The 16,255-nt window shown below is 33.7% G+C and overlaps 2 protein-coding genes across 8 annotated transcripts; both read left to right on the forward strand.

Moving 5' to 3' along the window:
- The first annotated feature begins 1,684 nt into the window (after positions 1-1,684).
- Positions 1,685-12,605, forward strand: LOC118050944 (uncharacterized). Of its 7 annotated transcripts, none has more exons than XM_035061421.2 (11): positions 1,685-2,114; positions 2,210-2,278; positions 2,416-2,511; positions 2,687-2,811; positions 3,810-4,005; positions 4,707-4,882; positions 6,255-6,384; positions 7,770-7,884; positions 9,274-9,356; positions 10,548-10,656; positions 12,469-12,605. In XM_035061421.2, exons 1-11 carry the CDS (start codon positions 1,797-1,799, stop codon positions 12,474-12,476), a joined length of 1,425 nt encoding a protein of 474 aa, XP_034917312.1. In that variant the 5' UTR covers positions 1,685-1,796; the 3' UTR covers positions 12,477-12,605. The 7 variants fall into 7 exon arrangements, with proteins under 7 accessions (XP_034917312.1, XP_034917308.1, XP_034917309.1 ...); XM_035061417.2 differs by lacking the exon at positions 12,469-12,605 and adding an exon at positions 11,279-11,750; XM_035061418.2 differs by having other exon boundaries at positions 1,686-2,114; positions 7,770-7,930.
- A 463-nt stretch (positions 12,606-13,068) lies between these two features.
- Positions 13,069-13,817, forward strand: LOC118050946 (uncharacterized). Its single transcript, XM_035061422.2, has one exon. The coding sequence runs from the start codon at positions 13,069-13,071 to the stop codon at positions 13,462-13,464; it is 396 nt and encodes a 131-aa protein (XP_034917313.1). The 3' UTR covers positions 13,465-13,817.
- The last annotated feature ends 2,438 nt before the right edge of the window (positions 13,818-16,255 follow it).

Consider the following 16,255-nt stretch of genomic DNA (forward strand, 5'->3'; position numbering starts at 1 on the left):
TCCAATGAGAGGCCAACCAATACAACCTAGAGGAAGAACATCAATTTTAGGGTTTCTCCATTTTCTAATCAAATAAGTATTGTAAATCACCACCAATGCTACAAAAAGCAATCCATTTATCCATATCTTGTTATAGTTTTTGCTTGATACTTTTCTTCTTCCTTGGGGTAATTGGTGTAAGGAAGACACTTTCTTATGTGTCAGTTTTTGTCACAAGTATTATATACCTATTAGATTATGCACAATAATATAAAGGCGATTAAGAAGAAAACTACAAGATTGCTTGCTACATACGCAACCTTTGTTACACAAAAGGAGCTAAAAATTGTTCCACCATTAGTAATCTAGGTATATATAGGTTCTTGGACCATAATAAAAATTCAGCAATAAGATATGTCCCCATCCATCTGGATATGAAATGCACTCCATAAATCCTTTGGAACTTCTGAATCGAGAATTCTTTCGACCACCCTTTCCTTGTTAATGTGTTTTTTATGGTTTTTTTAAATAAGTTTTTTTTTTATCAATAATATTGTTTTTAAATAAAAATATTATAATAACAAATAAATAATCATGAATTGATCAATTATATATACTTATATAAATAAATCTAAAAATAACAAACTTGAAAAAAATTAGATAAAAATATATAATAACAAAATAAATATTGTAATCTTATTGAATATTAACAAGAAACTATTTTAAAAACAAACTGCATATTTTTGTATAAGTATATATAATTTATCTAATATTTTTTTGTTAATATTCATGGTCTTATATAATTATTGATAAAGTAATTGTAAATATTAAAATAAAAGGTTTTGATTTTCTTGAAAGCTATGTATAATTAAATCATTGTTTGAATATAATTTTATTATAAAAATACAATGATAGCATAACAAACATGGTAGGTTCGCTTGGGCTTTGGCCCATGTGTCTAGTCCAATCTAATAAGCCTAGGAGTGTAGAAAGAGTCGCATTCGTGTGTTTTTGTTTTTAAGGTTAAAAACATGTCCTTTGCCTTATTTTTTTTTTTTAATAAACAATATGTTGTTAATTAGTGTTGAATTATGACCATATTTGGTAACTAAGAGATTAGAATCTCAACTTGTCTTCATATATATATACCTAAAAAACATTATAAAGGATTTTACGAAAACACGTTTTTAACATAAAAAGCTCTCTAATTACTTGAAAACAAAAAAATTAAACTAAATTAAAAAAATCTTTTCAAGCTCTTATCTATTTTTTCTATAAAATAAATAATTCAAATCATCTTTATGGAACTCTTTTATGTAATATAAACTCATTAATACTATATCAATTTTTTTATGTCAGGAAGTGCATGACTTGCCCCATCTTCTCTTCTCCAATTTTCCATCAACTTTACTGAAATATATATAAAAAAAACGTTAGGAATAAAATATAAGTTATTAAGACGTTAGGGGTCAAATAATACATCATCTGAAAATAACAGAGTCCAATGGACAACTCAAAAAAAAAAAAAAGCATGAACAGGGGAAAAAAAGAAAAAAACTGCAGGAAAAAAAAAAAAAGAGTGCATGAACAGTAAAGTGAAAAGAAAGAAACCCCAGGCAACAGCAATATAGTAACAGTAACAGCCCACCAACATGGCTTTTGGGCAGCTCAAAAGCCCAGCCACTTAGAATTTAAATTCCAAATATATCTAAACTAGAGCAACCATAAACCCTCCTTCGTCCCATCATCATCGTTTTCCTTACCTCCAGGTAGTAATCATGAATATGCCCTAAAATCCTGTCTTGTCTACCACTACCATGCCCGTCATAGTCCAAGCTCCCTCCTGCTGCTTTTGGCCTAATCTAAACCCCGTTTCGAACCCCACGATTAGACCCTTTCCTGCTAATTCCTTTTCCACAACCCCTCCTCTTCATTTCTTGAAAACCAACAATTTTCGTAGTCCCAATTTCACCTCGGCAAAAGGTCATCGTTTTTTCAACACTGCTTCTGTAAGGGCAGCAGCTTCTGCTAGAGCTGATTATTATTCCACTTTGAATGTCAGTAGAAATGCCACTTTACAAGAAATCAAAAGCTCCTATAGAAAGCTGGCGCGCAAGGTTTCTTTATATATATGTGTGTGTGTGGATTTCATTTATATTTGATTTTGATATGCGTAGGTAATTTCTTGAAATTTACTCTTATCTGTCTTTGGTTTGGTATGTATGTACAGTATCATCCAGACATGAACAAGGGAGCTGGAGCTGAAGACAAGTTTAAAGAAATAAGTGCTGCTTATGAGGTAGCTAACTAAACTTCATTATTGGTCCATGTATGCTTTGTGGGCCTCACCCTGTAGTAGCCTAACTAACATGCCATTTTCGAGTGTAGCATTGATTTGCCTCTCACCTCCATGGTGTTAATGAAGAATTTATGTAGGTCCTATCAGATGATGAGAAAAGATCTTTATATGATCGCTTTGGTGAGGCAGGTTTGCAAGGAGAATTTGATGGCTCTGGCAGTGGTTCGCAAGGGGTAAGATCATGGGATCAACTTTATGCATTTCTGCAAATTCTTGTTTGTCATACTAACGTGACTTGAAAATCAATGTTTTTATTGACTCAACACTCGGGGATTGAATGCAAGTGTGCTGGACCTTTCTGACTAGCTGGTTACTTGTTTGTAATCTTGTCGGTTTCATCATTTTCAGGTGGATCCTTTTGAAATATACAACACCTTCTTTGGTGGTTCAGATGGGTTTTTTGGTGGAAGGGGTGAAGATGGCGGGCTTAACTTCAATTTCAGAAATATGGGAAACCAGGATCTTGACATTCGGTATTGATTCTTCATTCTTCACCATTTGCTATTTAATGCGCCAAAACTGTAGCTTTTATCCTTGTTACTTGGATGCATTTGTGTATAGAAAATGGACATTAGACATGAGTGAAGTTTATGATTCACCATCTTGTTAATGAACTTTGAGTTCTCAAAATATCTGTAATCCATGAAAAGATTCCCCTGGGTGTGAAGAAGATTTTAACTAATATGTCTTTGAGCTTATTGAGCTTCAGGTTAGCTGGATAGGAGAGGGTGAAAGAATATCAAGTTGTTTTTTGGTGTGTGATTGTGAGCTTTGATTTAGATGCTGATGTATCAAATTATGGTTAGAAATGCCAAGACTACAACTGTAGCAAAGATGCTTTGCAAACTGGAAAGAAAGTCTGGAAGGTGTAAAAGCAGAGCAATGTAGATTTATCTTATGTAACCTATGTATGGGGTGAACAATTAGAGATTCTATCAGTGTAGAACCCCATTCTACAGGCTTAAAGATGGTTTTATTATTATTATTTGGCTGGATGCATTTATCAGCATGCCCGTCTCTCTGACTTTTGCTAGGTGCTAAACTTTGTGCACAGGTGCTGATTTTCTTTTCCCCACTCTAATTCTTAAATTTTCTTTCAATTGAGGCTTTGCTATCCTGGAACTTCTTTTGCACACCCCCTCACGTAGTTTTATGGTGCCCCTTGAACCTATTACATATTACTTAAAGGAAAAAGGAAATTTATTTCAAGTCTATCTACCATATGCCAATGAGCAGAGTAAAACCACATAGAGTAAACAACTTAAGGGACCATGTTTAAGGATCATACCCTAGGTACTTTATGATGATAAATTTTGAGAAACCCTTTTGCATATTCATGAACTTACCCATTACTTTGACTTGGTTTGCAATTGTTCTCTCTTTCCCTCTTTCCCTCATTCCCACCCTTGTTTCTGGCCAGAAATAATCTTTTTTTTTTTTTTTTTATGATTTGTAATGTCTTATATTGAAGGTATGATCTGTATTTGAGCTTGGAAGAATCGGTTTTTGGAGGACAGAGAGAAATTGAAGTTTCTTTTTTTGAGACATGTGATAGCTGCAGTGGTACTGGTGCTAAATCTAGTAGCTGCATAAAATCATGTGCTGATTGTGGAGGTAGAGGAGGGGTGATGAAAACTCAAAGAACACCATTTGGAATGATGTCTCAGGTAATTTGACAATACTTCGTTTTTTAAGAGAGAGAAAAAAAAGGGGCAGGGGGGCGGATGCTCAGTGATTGTGTATCTTTTCAGATTTTTACTTTTATCTCTTTATCTTTTGCTCCTTGGGCTAGCATGAAATTTATGACAGCTATTGCCTTCAGTGAAGTGCTGTCTTGTTGCAAAACAAGTATCGAAGTGTTATTTGTTAACCTATTTGTCTCCAAACCAAGTTTGATCTAGTAGACACTAGTACTCTGCAGTAGTAAGCTCTACCGATATGTGTTCCTTTTCTCTTCTTTTATCTCTGAGGCTTTGCATCATTTAAAGAATTCTGAGCAGGAGATTCAGATTACCTGTCTAGTTTTACTGCTTGGAATAAGTCATGTTCATCATTTGACTTTCTAGTTTTCTCACATTTAAATCTATAATCAATTGTCTAGATGTTCTCAAGCTGACATGTTTCTAAACTAATGAATAAGTTGAATGTATTTGCCTCTTTCCTTATCTGAATAATACAAGGAACTACTCAGACGGGTAGGATTTATTAAAAAAATTGTTACTTAAACTACCTTGACTCATTTATTCCTTTTCAATTCTCTTCCCTTTCTTTGATAATGCTGTATAGATGATACTATACATTTTAGGTATGGGAATGTGAGTCCTTTTCCTTTCATGTGTAAAGGATGGATGGCTTGTGCGATTTTCAGGTTTCTACTTGCGCAAAATGCTCTGGTGAAGGCAAGTTGATTACTGACCACTGCCGAAAATGTGGTGGAAATGGTAAAACAAGGTCAAAGCGAAGCATGAAAGTGGTCTTCCCAGCTGGTGTCAATGATGGAGCTACAATGCGAATTCAGGGCGAGGGTAGTTTCAACAAGAAAAGGTATGATTGAATAAAGATATTCTGTCCATCAAATATTCTTACTAGTATCATCAGTACATGTGGATTAGTAAAGCTTGGTTTTGTCCCTTTTGGTGCGCTTACGTTGCTCTTAACAGGCTGGATTACATCTCATTTGGTGCTCTTTCAGCTGCTCCAAAGAAATTGATCAATCAATGCTAAGAATCAGGAAATGCTAAACAAGTGTAATGTAAAATTAATGCATGTTCCCAAAAACTTCACTGTTGACAACTAAACTAGTTTATGTTTGGGATTACAGTGCATGGGACCATTCTGCTATCCTTGTATCAAAAGCCTCAAAGATAAATTTTTGAAACTTTACTGTCAGAGGTTTGAGTTTACTGTTGGGATTTGGGACTGCTTGCGTTCCATCAAACAGAAATCCCAGAAATGCATTTGTAAAATTCATCACCTGTTGCATGGTGATTCCGATATAATAAGTAGTTAACTGTTATCTCTACATGGAGTTGGCTGACTGCAACATAAACCCAATTTTCCGCAAGGTATTAGTGGAATACAAAGGCAATTTTATACTGCATAGAGTATAATGCCTGCACCAAGGAAGCTTTTTGATGTCGGTAACTGAGGCCCTTGGCTTATCAAAAGCAAAAAGAAAATGGGTGAGCTATTGAGTCATGTCTCAAAATGTAAATCCATACATATCACCTCAGCATTTGTAGGTTCATATCTGAATTTCTCCAATATCCATCTCTCTTTAAGAATATCTTACTCTCCATCCACTATAGGCTGATATTACTTTCTACTTTCCGGTGTTCTCCTGGCTATTTTAAACTGGTAGGTCATCTGTCATACATTAATATTTGCATATTCAGGCCTTGTTAATACTTTCTACACGACAAACTTCCTGGTTGTGTCTACAAGTTTGCAGCTACCCTTGTTGGTTTAAATATATTATCTCTTTACATTTTGTTCTTGTCCATATCCCTATACATCCAAGCGCAACCCTTTCCATTGCAATGTAGAATCACAAAAAATTTGTAATCGCTATATTTAGATTGATTTGGATGGTTTGGATATATAATGATTGCGCTAATTGATGCGTAATGGACAAGGTTAACACTAGGGCATGCACCATATAGGTTATCATTTACATATGATGTATTTGCTGAGTTCTTTATGCCAAAAATGAGAATGGGTTCTTTTGTAATATTTGACATGCTCCCTATTAAACCTTTGTTTCTATTGATTTTTCTCTTCATTTATACTGTGTTAGCTATGGAATGTTTCTTCATTTCATTTTATGATTAGATATTACTAGATAGCAATGCAAAACGAAGTCTTACAAGAAAAAATAATCTAAAACTGGAAACATCACTTCATTTGCTTTTGATAGGGGCATTGCTGGTGATCTGTTTATAAGCCTCCATGTCAATGAAAAACAAGGGATTTGGCGAAATGGTCTCAATCTTTACTCAAAGATCAATGTTGATTATACTCAGGCAATTCTGGGGACTGTCTTAAAGGTAATTATAGTTTCCTGTCTTATATTTTAGATATTTTAAAAAAAATGTGCTATCTTTTACTCTTTTGTTGGAAGCATTGCTTCTCATTTATTTTTCAGGTGCTAAACTATAGCTTCACAGTTAATAATTTCAAGACTTAATGCACACTATACTAATTTATCACATGCTCCTTCAACTCTGACAATGGTTATTAATTCACTTGTTCTTTCACTGCCCTTGCTCCAATCTTTTGTTTCTGGTTGAACAGCAATGTTCCTAGTTCCATTTTCTTCAATGCCAGAATCTTATGGAGAAATTATGCCACTTTGAGTCAAGGCTGTTTCATCATTTATAATTTCAGATTCAATTTGGGCCTAGTTTAGATTAGAGTATGGTTACTTTGGCTTCTTCGTGTTTTTTTATGAGGAATCATCTTGTGGAAAGTTTTGGAAAGGAAAATGGTTTTTTGAGGGCACCCAGTGTAAAATTTTGAGTTAGTGATGGCTTCTCCATCAAGCTTTTGGCATAAAATGTAGGGTTGGCTTCTTCATGTTCACGTTGTGCAGTCAAATTTTCTTCTTGAGAGTTATTTTCAATCACTTCACCTCATCTACAGTTTTTAATCTAAGTATGACTCTTAGAGCTTAACTCATGACATCATCTAATCCTTAATTCCTGCATACCTGCTATAGAGGCCGGCAATTTTGATGCCAATGTCTATGTTATAGTGATTTTTGGTACTTTAGATATTAGAAATTTCCTTTGGACCTCAAGAAGAAGTCTGGCATTTAAGCTACCAATGTTATAACCATATAAATAACCATTGTTATCATTTATGGAATGCACTATCCATTGTCATCTCTGCTTTTGTTTTTGTATGACTGTTTTATGCTCATTTGAAACAATGGCTAAATAATAATCCACAAACAAAGATTCTCTTCCTGATATTGAATTGTCAGTCTGCCACAATCGCGGTTGGAACTTACAAGATGCAATTTTATTGTATGAAATAATTGTACAATATAGCAATCTTGAACATATCCTGTTCATACTCTTAAAGCAATCTGATTACTTAATCAAAACTGAATTGCTGGACATAGTTCTATGCGATAAAAGTAACTCTAAATCAGATCATTTGACTTGGTATATGTTAACCAAACAACATGGATTTTTGGTATCATGCAAAATGTCTTTCTTCTTCATGGTTCAGTTCTTGAATACATCTTAGGGGCCTCAGTATGGCCCGTGTTTTTCTTTTCTTTACCTCCTTTTCTGCCTTTCTTCATCATTCAAATGAGGGATGGGGTTGAAATGTGAGTTTTTGTAGAATTTTTCTGGAAACATAGAAATGGCTTTTGGATGCCTTGAAGTAAGTTGTTTGATGTATGAATCTTAAATAACTTCAGGTTGAGACTGTCGAGGGTTTGAAAGATCTTCAAATTCCTTCTGGGATTCAGCCTGGAGATGCTGTAAAATTGTCACGTTTGGGAGTTCCAGACATCAATAAACCTTCTGTTCGAGGTGATCATCACTTTATTGTGAACATTCTGATCCCCAAAGATATCAGGTCTCAGTCTCTTTTCTACTTTACACCTGAGAGTTTCTTATTCAACATGGGCATTTATAGTGTTTTGTACACATTATTTAATTTAGTAGGTACTAGGTTAGTGCCCTTGTTATGTTGCGGGTTCACATTATTTTTCCAGTAAAATATTTAGGCATTGCTAGCGCATATTTATCTTTTAAAAAAGAAATCTAATAACTTGGGTTATAGTCCCAACTAAATAAAATACACTAGCAACTTTGATTGAAGGGTGAAATTAAAAATAATGAAACTTTTATAAAAGAGTTAAGGAAAAAAAAGTAAGAAATCATAAGAATAAGGATCAAATTAAAAATACAAATACATGATAAAAAAAACTTGAACATGTAGAATTTTTCAACGTGTTTTTTTTGCATTAAAGCCTAGTACAGGGAGGATAAAAAAAACATGAACACGTGGCTTCTCAGTAGTTGAATAATGAATTACTGTCCTGATCATTATGAAAATATGATTTGTTGGTATTCACCAGGCCACATGAAAGCCCGCCTTTTTTTATAATGATCAAGAGGCTACCACTATATCCATTACTTTGTTGGAGGAATTGAAATCACCTCTGATGTATACATTGTTTATTATGTCTAACCTACTCATTATAGAACAGGATTTATCAGTGAGCTATTCTTTGATATTGTGTGAATTGTTTTCGTTTTGAATTCTATACTATCACTTTAAATTAAAAGATAATGTTGATATTTTTTGGATGAATTATTAACATTTTAGATAATTGCTGCCTTGAAGTTGAAATTTCAGCTGCTGTTCAGAATCATTATTCAACAAACCTTATGTGATTGGCTCAAACTGAAAGCTGTATTTTATATGCATGAACTTTATGGTTAACCATCTTCTCAAGCCGAACAAAATCAAGCAATGGAGGGAACATCTGCTCTAAATTGCCTTAATAAATATTGTCGATTCTGACATGAGCTATCTAATTTTCAGTTATGAAACAGTTGGATTGAAGATTATAATATGATTCAATAATATGCAAATTATGTTAGGCATTCTCTTTCTAATCGTACAGAAAGATTTAGCTGTCAATTAAGGACACCCGTGATTGTTTTTGTTCTTTTTGTTAAAGCATTTAATATCTTAAAGCTTCTTTCAAAAGATTAGGTTCTGAATGAATATACTGATTGGGAGAATTGATTGTGGATATTATAGAACCTATATGAGTACCATCATATGCAATGCCAGCTTGAATTGGTTGTTTGATTGTGTTTGGGAGTTTATGCCATGGTTTCTTTGTTTTCATCTCTTTTGTGTGGTTGCACACTTTTTGTATGAGCTCAATTTGAAGATAATTGCAGTAACAAGGAGCGAGCGCTTGTCGAGGAACTGGCTTCACTCAAGTCTTGCAGCAAGGAACATGCAGTTTCTTCAAACAGCTCTGGTATTGTCTTCTTCTTTTCCTTTCTTTTTGTCAGTTATGGTATTTATTTAAAACCATTTAAGTAGATACTCCAAGGATCTTCATAGTAGTATAATTTCATGCTGAACATGTCAGAATAGTTATCTTATATGTGCGGTTGTCAACTTTTAAGAAAAAATTATAGTTTTGGATAAATGGGGAGTGCATGGAGGAATGCTGGAGATAAGCCTAGTACAGGGAGGATATTTAAGGGTAGATTCTTTACTTTTCTTCGGTAAAAATAGAAATTTTGAGGATGCAAAACTTTTGGTAGATGGAAAAAGAAAATGTAGACTCCAAAAAAGAATTCTTATGGAAAATTCATGTCCAGTTGAGTTGACATGTATTGGCACAACTTGAAACATACGTTCATGTGGCTGTGCTCAGCCTAAATATGAGCATTGAAAAGACCTGGTGTCTACTTAAAATCATAGCACTTTTGCAAGCATCCCTTCTTAGAAATCACATCCTCAACCTCCTTTTCGACACTTAAACTTTTTCACTTTTACCCTTCTAGTCAACATCTCTAACACGTTTTTTTCCCAATAAAATTAAGTATTTGTTGCAAGTAAGAAAATGCCAAAAATATGGGTGGTTACTCAAGAAATTGTACATGTACATAAGATTTTGCATTTACATAAACTATCAAAATATATGTAGTCTTGTCCTTGATTCTTGATTTTTTAGATTGAACAAATTTAACAACTCCATATCTGTTAACACTAATGTCATGTCCATAAATCATAGTTTAGTATTTTTCGAATAGACAATATTATGTTGTGTTCAATACCATCAGGCTTTGTTTGACTGCCACAAAAGCCTTCGTTCTCATTTTCTGTTTTCTTTTTTAGTTCTAACTATGATGATTCATTGTTGCTGAAATCATAATCTCACAAGCAGGTTGGATTATTTTTATTATCTGAGCACAATTTGTTAATGTGATTTACACTTTTTTGAAGTGGCTCATATTTTGTGTTTGAAGACAAAACAAATCAAATATAAATTTGTTTATATAAAGAGTATATTTGTACACACTAACATATCTTTAGTGAATTGTATCATAGTCATATCCTGATCCATGCTTTGTAGTTTGTCAATTTGCTTTGAAAGTGGGAATGTGGTAGAGATTTTTCAGATTTGGTACCTTTTCTTACATTTCATATCTGCATTCAGGCACATTTGAAAGCAACAAGGATCACATTAGAGATCCAAAAGACAATGCTTCAGGTCATAGGGACAAATGCACTGCACCTCTGTGGAACTCAATTAAAGGCTTCTTGGGGTATGTTTTACTGACTTCACATTGCTTTCCTATTCTGCCTTCATAAAGTTGTGTGTGATTAGGAGTGATATCACTTTCAATGATGTTTTAATCATAAAGCACAATCAAAATGCCAACGTAGATAAATAATAAAGCACTAAGATATAAATGAAGGATATATAATACCTCCCTGAATCTCTGTGATCAAAACTCTTGAAAAAGAAAGGGGGCATGGGCTGGAGCATTGCAAGCAACCTAAGCTTGCAGGTGTTAGTCTTGAGATCAGCTGGTTTTTGTTAAAAGTTTGAAGGATAAAGAGGCCCAGATTTTCTTCTTCGAACTCCTCCTGGGGCCATAGTTGCATAATAGCCTTTCTGTGCGTGTCCTCTCTTATACCTATGTTGTTGATTTCAAGTTGCCTTTTTTTTTTTTTTTCATTCCATTCTCTGTCCTCCTATGAAGTCCTTGCTCACCTACACCTACAGTCTATGAATTTTACTTGCACATGTTTCGCTCCAGAGCAGGTAGTACTAGAAAATTTAGAAAAGGAAAGGGTGGGCATGGACTGGAGCATTTTAGCATCACATAGGGTGCCATGAATGTTGGTTAAACATGTCTGCCTCTAGTTTTGTTTACCTTGTAGATCTAGTCGTTTGGTTTTATTTACATGGCATACATGGAGAACCCGTGCCTCCAAATGTGCAATGAAGGGATCTGGACTTGATTGATGTATGAGGAGGATCATGGTTGAAAACTTTCTCAAAAAAAAAAAAAAAAAAAAGATTATGGGTGGAAATGCTTGTTGCGTTCTAATGAATTGGTGTTGATGTCTTTTTATTTGTCTTTTGCTTGGTTAATTGCAAGGCATCGATATCTTCAATTTCTGGTAACAAAATAAAGTGCATTATGTTAATCAGTGAGTGCTTTCAACCATACCTTTTATGAGTAGCAGTACAAGTGATAAATGAGTCACGGGGCTCATGTACTTGTACAGATCAGTGGAACATTTGTGGTGCTTGTTTATCAAAATCTTTAAACTTGTAGGAAACAAATGTTTGTGTTGTAAGCATGTAGTTTTTTGCCCTCTCTTACGTACTGGCCCCTAAACTATGAATTTGCAGGCAAAAGCAATCACGGGAAAGGTTTGCCTCTGTCACCATGACCAACACATCACTGTTGTGGAGATCTGGCAAACCGGATTTTTCCATCATGTTGTCTGTAATTACAGTTTCAGTTCTAACTTTTGTTTTAACCTCCATGCGAAAGATACAAAGGAACAATTCCTCGCATATACAGAACATTAGGAAGAAATGATTTTCAGCTGAGGTCAAAGTTTTGAGATACGTGATATGAGGTGTAGTCTTTGCCCATACCTGTAATAGATGTAATGGGATTTGATGCATTTTATTTATTTCCTGGCATCATTCCCTTAGATTTATCGTCGTCAAGGGCTGGCATGAAGATTAGATTCTTCTGCTGTTTGGGAGTGCTTTTTAAAAACACTTCTGAAAAAATATGAATTTTTTTTTTTTTATCTTGAAATAATATGTTTTTGATGTTTTCAAATTATTTTGATGTGTTAATTTTAAAAATAATTTTTAAAAAATAAAAAAATATTATTGATATACTTTTTAAGTGAATTACTTTGAAAAGTAACCACATTCTCCAAACATCTTAGCATGTAAATGCCATAGCTCAAACCTATCCGTATATGTAATTTTTAATTGGTTTTGCAATTAACTTCATTGTCTGCCGATTCATCGGAGCTCATCATTCTTGTAATCAAAACTGATAGTGATTCTCATCATATTTACTTGAATAATGGATTGATAGCCTCGTGATTTGAGGTGTGGAGCTCGGACTGGTCAAGAATGTGTTAAACTAAAGTGTTCTTTCCAGAATGAATGCTACCGAGTCAGAACCAGGGATCCCTCTCTCTTATGATTTACTTCTAGCCATCTGCGTCAACGCAAGAGCAGGGCATGGTCACCATCGATGATGTCTATGATTGGCTAAAACAATGTTTGAAAAGATATCAAACTGGCTATGGCTAGGAGCATCAGAGCATAAAAAATGAATGTCCAGGGCTTTCATATGCAGCAGACCAACTTCAGATAATAACCCTATCTTTTTATCTCCTTTTTTCATTTTTCAGTTTATTTGACCTTGTGAACAATTGTAGACTGAAGCATATGAGCTCGCTAATAGACTGACATTGACACCATTACTTCAGTATTAAGTTATTGCAACGTTGAAATTTCAACTGAACTTCTAGCCCTGACATTGAAACGCGTTAAGCAATCCGATTCAACTCCTTATAATCCTCTCCATGATTCCATTTTGTTTTCCCATCTCAAGATTCATTGTCCAATCTTTCCTAGAAAATCTCCATATCACCTCTCGTCGATTTTCCTGCTCACCAAACAGTAACCGATGGCACTGGAATGGGTAGCGGTTGCCTATGCTGCTGGAGCAGAAGCCATCATGCTCCTCCTCTTAACCCTCCCAGGCTTAAACCCCTTACGCAATGGCCTTTTGTCTGTAACTAAAACCCTCTTGAAACCCTTCTTCTCAATGTTGCCAATCTGCCTCTTCTTGGTTATGGACATCTACTGGAAATATGAAACGATGTCCTCTTGTAAGACCCTCAATTCCTGCTCTCCATCGGAGAATATGCGCCACCAAAAGTCCACCATAAAGAGCCAACGCAACGCGCTTCTGGTTGCTGCAGCGTTGTTTTTTTACTGGCTCTTGTATTCTGTAACGAAGCTTATTGATCGCGTTGAGCAGTTGCAGATTCAGATCAAAAGGTCTACAAAAAATGATTGACACTTTGCCCGAGCACTATCCTTGGCCTCTGTCTTGGCAAATCACGTCACATCGAAAGAGTCTTGTTTTCACATGTATTTAGGCTAGATTCTGCAATTATATCGTCTTGTTTGCTTGAATGGAGACAGGAAATGAAGGATTTTTAAATCTACAGAGGTGGCGGCAATGACTCATGCAGGTAAAAAAATATTATGTATTGTGCCTCAAACACAAACTTGAGATAATTGAATATTCATAGGAATAGTGTTTTCATCACAAATCTTTTAATGTTTTTTTTTTTTTGGTTAATAATTGAAACAGCCGTCTTATTGCGCAACAAATTAGCTTCCAAGATCATTTACAATATTGAAAGACTTTTTTTTCCCCTGAAGAGTTCATTTACATGGTTTGGCTGCAGGTTTTATTGTTTTTTTTTTTTTTTGGGGGGGGGGGGGGTGTCAAGAAGCAGCTTTTATTGGTGAAAATTAATACAAAAAAAAAGAAAAAGAGCTTTACAACTCTCTAATCGTACACTATATATCAAGTTTTCTAGGAGCAAGGTGTGGTGTGAGGTGCAAATGTGCGTTTGAACAAGCCATGCATGCCTTGAGAATTTTGGGATCACAAGCACTTGCAATGAAATGCGGATTTTGGGCCAAGCCCAAAATAGCATGATTTTAGCCCAATTAGAATTTCAATAAATTTTATAGATTCCAGATTGCATCATTCTAAACCCAGAGAAAGGCCCAATCAGAATTCATTGCCCCCTTTTAGAAAAATTCAGGATAGTTTTAATTACATAGCTTCTTATTTTTTTTAACCTTAAATTCTTGTGTACTCAACTATTTGATGTGACAAGCTGCTGTATATTCTAATTCTGCATTGCTGCAAAAATTCCTCTTCCTATTAAAACCTAATTTTAACTAGTTAATTGTAATGTTTTAGTACATTTAGGGTTTTTTTTAAAAAAAAAAAAAGAAAAAAAAGAATGAGGTAATGGATAACAAATTCCATTGTTTGAGAATTATTTTAAAAGTAATAAAAATATAGTCATAGAGAATTATTTTACATTATTATTAAACATGGACTAAGGAGATTAACTTTGAAATCTTTTAATTTAATTTATTATTTAATCCGAAGTTTAAAATTAAACCATGTAAGATTTGTCTTGATATAACCTAATTGACTTGGTTGGTCTAATGATAACCTGTCCGACCAATAAATAAAAAAAATCTAAGAATTAAATTAAAAAAATTAATGAAATTAACAAGAAAAAAACCATTGACCTGATTTCTTACCTAACTCAAATATAAAATTAAATTATAATAAAAATTATCTCAATATAATTTAGTTAACTTAATCAATTCAAAGAACATCGTGATTACTATTAAATAAAATTTCAAAGCCAAAAAATTGTGAAAGCAAATAAAAAGCTAAAAAAAAAGGCTGATTTTTTTTAAAAAAAAAAAACAAAGTAAAAAAAAACCTCCACCGTTCATATCCTAGTTTTTTTGTTGTTTTTTTCTGCAGTAGGGTAATCCTCCTTGAAATCAATGCATTCATGCCAAACGTACTCGAACCTTGAATTATATCATATCTTGCATGTGTCGGTCGTATCTGTGGCTAATACTGTTCAACAATAGCGACATTAAATTATTTTGTGAAGTCTAGCTCAGCCCATAAAAGACTTTCAACACACACTTTTCAAACTCAATATTCTGGATTTTTTCTTTCTTTTTTTCTTCTGTGTTCTTCTGATGTGCAAGTTATCCTGTAGCCAGCACTGGTTTTTATGGCTACCTAATGCGTATAGGTGGAGCATAAAAACAAGGATTTAGCATGCCATTCGAGTCAATCTCAGGGATGATTCAAGAACATCATACCTAGCCCTCGCCTAACACCATTGCCAGAAGTTTTAAAGGTTTATTTGGGAGTATGGTTGTAATTATTTTTTAAATAATTTTTTATTTTAAAATATTTATTATTATTATTTTTTTTTTTAAATTATTTTTGATATCAGCATATCAAAATAATTTGAAAACGTTAAAAATATATTAATTTGAAGTTAATAATAAAATAAGAAGGTTTTAAAGTTTTTTTAAAATATTTTTAAAGTATAAAAATAAATAGACCTTCTAAAACGTACGTTGATGGAAAGTTTGTGCACGAAGTCTAAAACCACCATAGCTATATAATCCTTAGTTTTCTTGCATTAGATATATCCCATCAACCATCGAGGGAACGAGAGGGTGTAAGATATGACAGTTGGTTGGAGGTTGGCCACTGAATTACTTGCGGTATACTTCGTATTTTTGTCCAGTATGTTTTTTCCTTTTCTTTCATAAGAGGTTTGGAAAATGATGCCGCGGAGGTGTTTAAAAGTCCGGTAATGTTATAGTTAAAATATTTTTTTATTTAAAAATATATTAAAATAATATGTGTTTTATTTTTAAAAAATTATATTTGATATCAACACATCGAAACAATTTAAAAATATATAAAAAAATTTCATTTTAAATAAAAATAAAATTTAAATTTTTTAAAAAACATGATTTTAATCATGTTCTCAAACACTTTGATGTCATTAATGCCGAAGCTTGATTTCAGGATGACCTTTGCTTTGCTTTTCTTTTCTATTTTTGTGGAGGTTTTTGCGCACGAAACTTGAACTGCACAGGTTAACCATGGAAATAAATCAATTACAAGCACAGAATTAAATAGTGACCATGAATCTACTTTTGCATCCTAAATTATCCTCATATTAATGCACTTCTCCAATTTTTCACATCAAATGTCATTCTTGAACATGTTT

Source organism: Populus alba, chromosome 15 (genome assembly GCF_005239225.2).
Source record: "Populus alba chromosome 15, ASM523922v2, whole genome shotgun sequence".
NCBI lineage: Eukaryota > Viridiplantae > Streptophyta > Magnoliopsida > Malpighiales > Salicaceae > Populus > Populus alba.

Excerpts from the sequence above, each read along its gene's own strand:
- LOC118050944 (XM_035061414.2), top strand. The coding sequence starts at position 1,797 with ATGCCCGTCATAGTCCAAGCTCCCTCCTGCTGCTTTTGGCCTAATCTA. Across the intron at positions 2,115-2,209 it reads AGGTTTCTTTATATATATGT|TATCATCCAGACATGAACAA; the intron begins GTGTGTGTGGAT and ends ATGTATGTACAG. Across the intron at positions 2,812-3,809 it reads AACCAGGATCTTGACATTCG|GTATGATCTGTATTTGAGCT; the intron begins GTATTGATTCTT and ends CTTATATTGAAG.
- LOC118050946 (XM_035061422.2), top strand. The coding sequence starts at position 13,069 with ATGGCACTGGAATGGGTAGCGGTTGCCTATGCTGCTGGAGCAGAAGCC.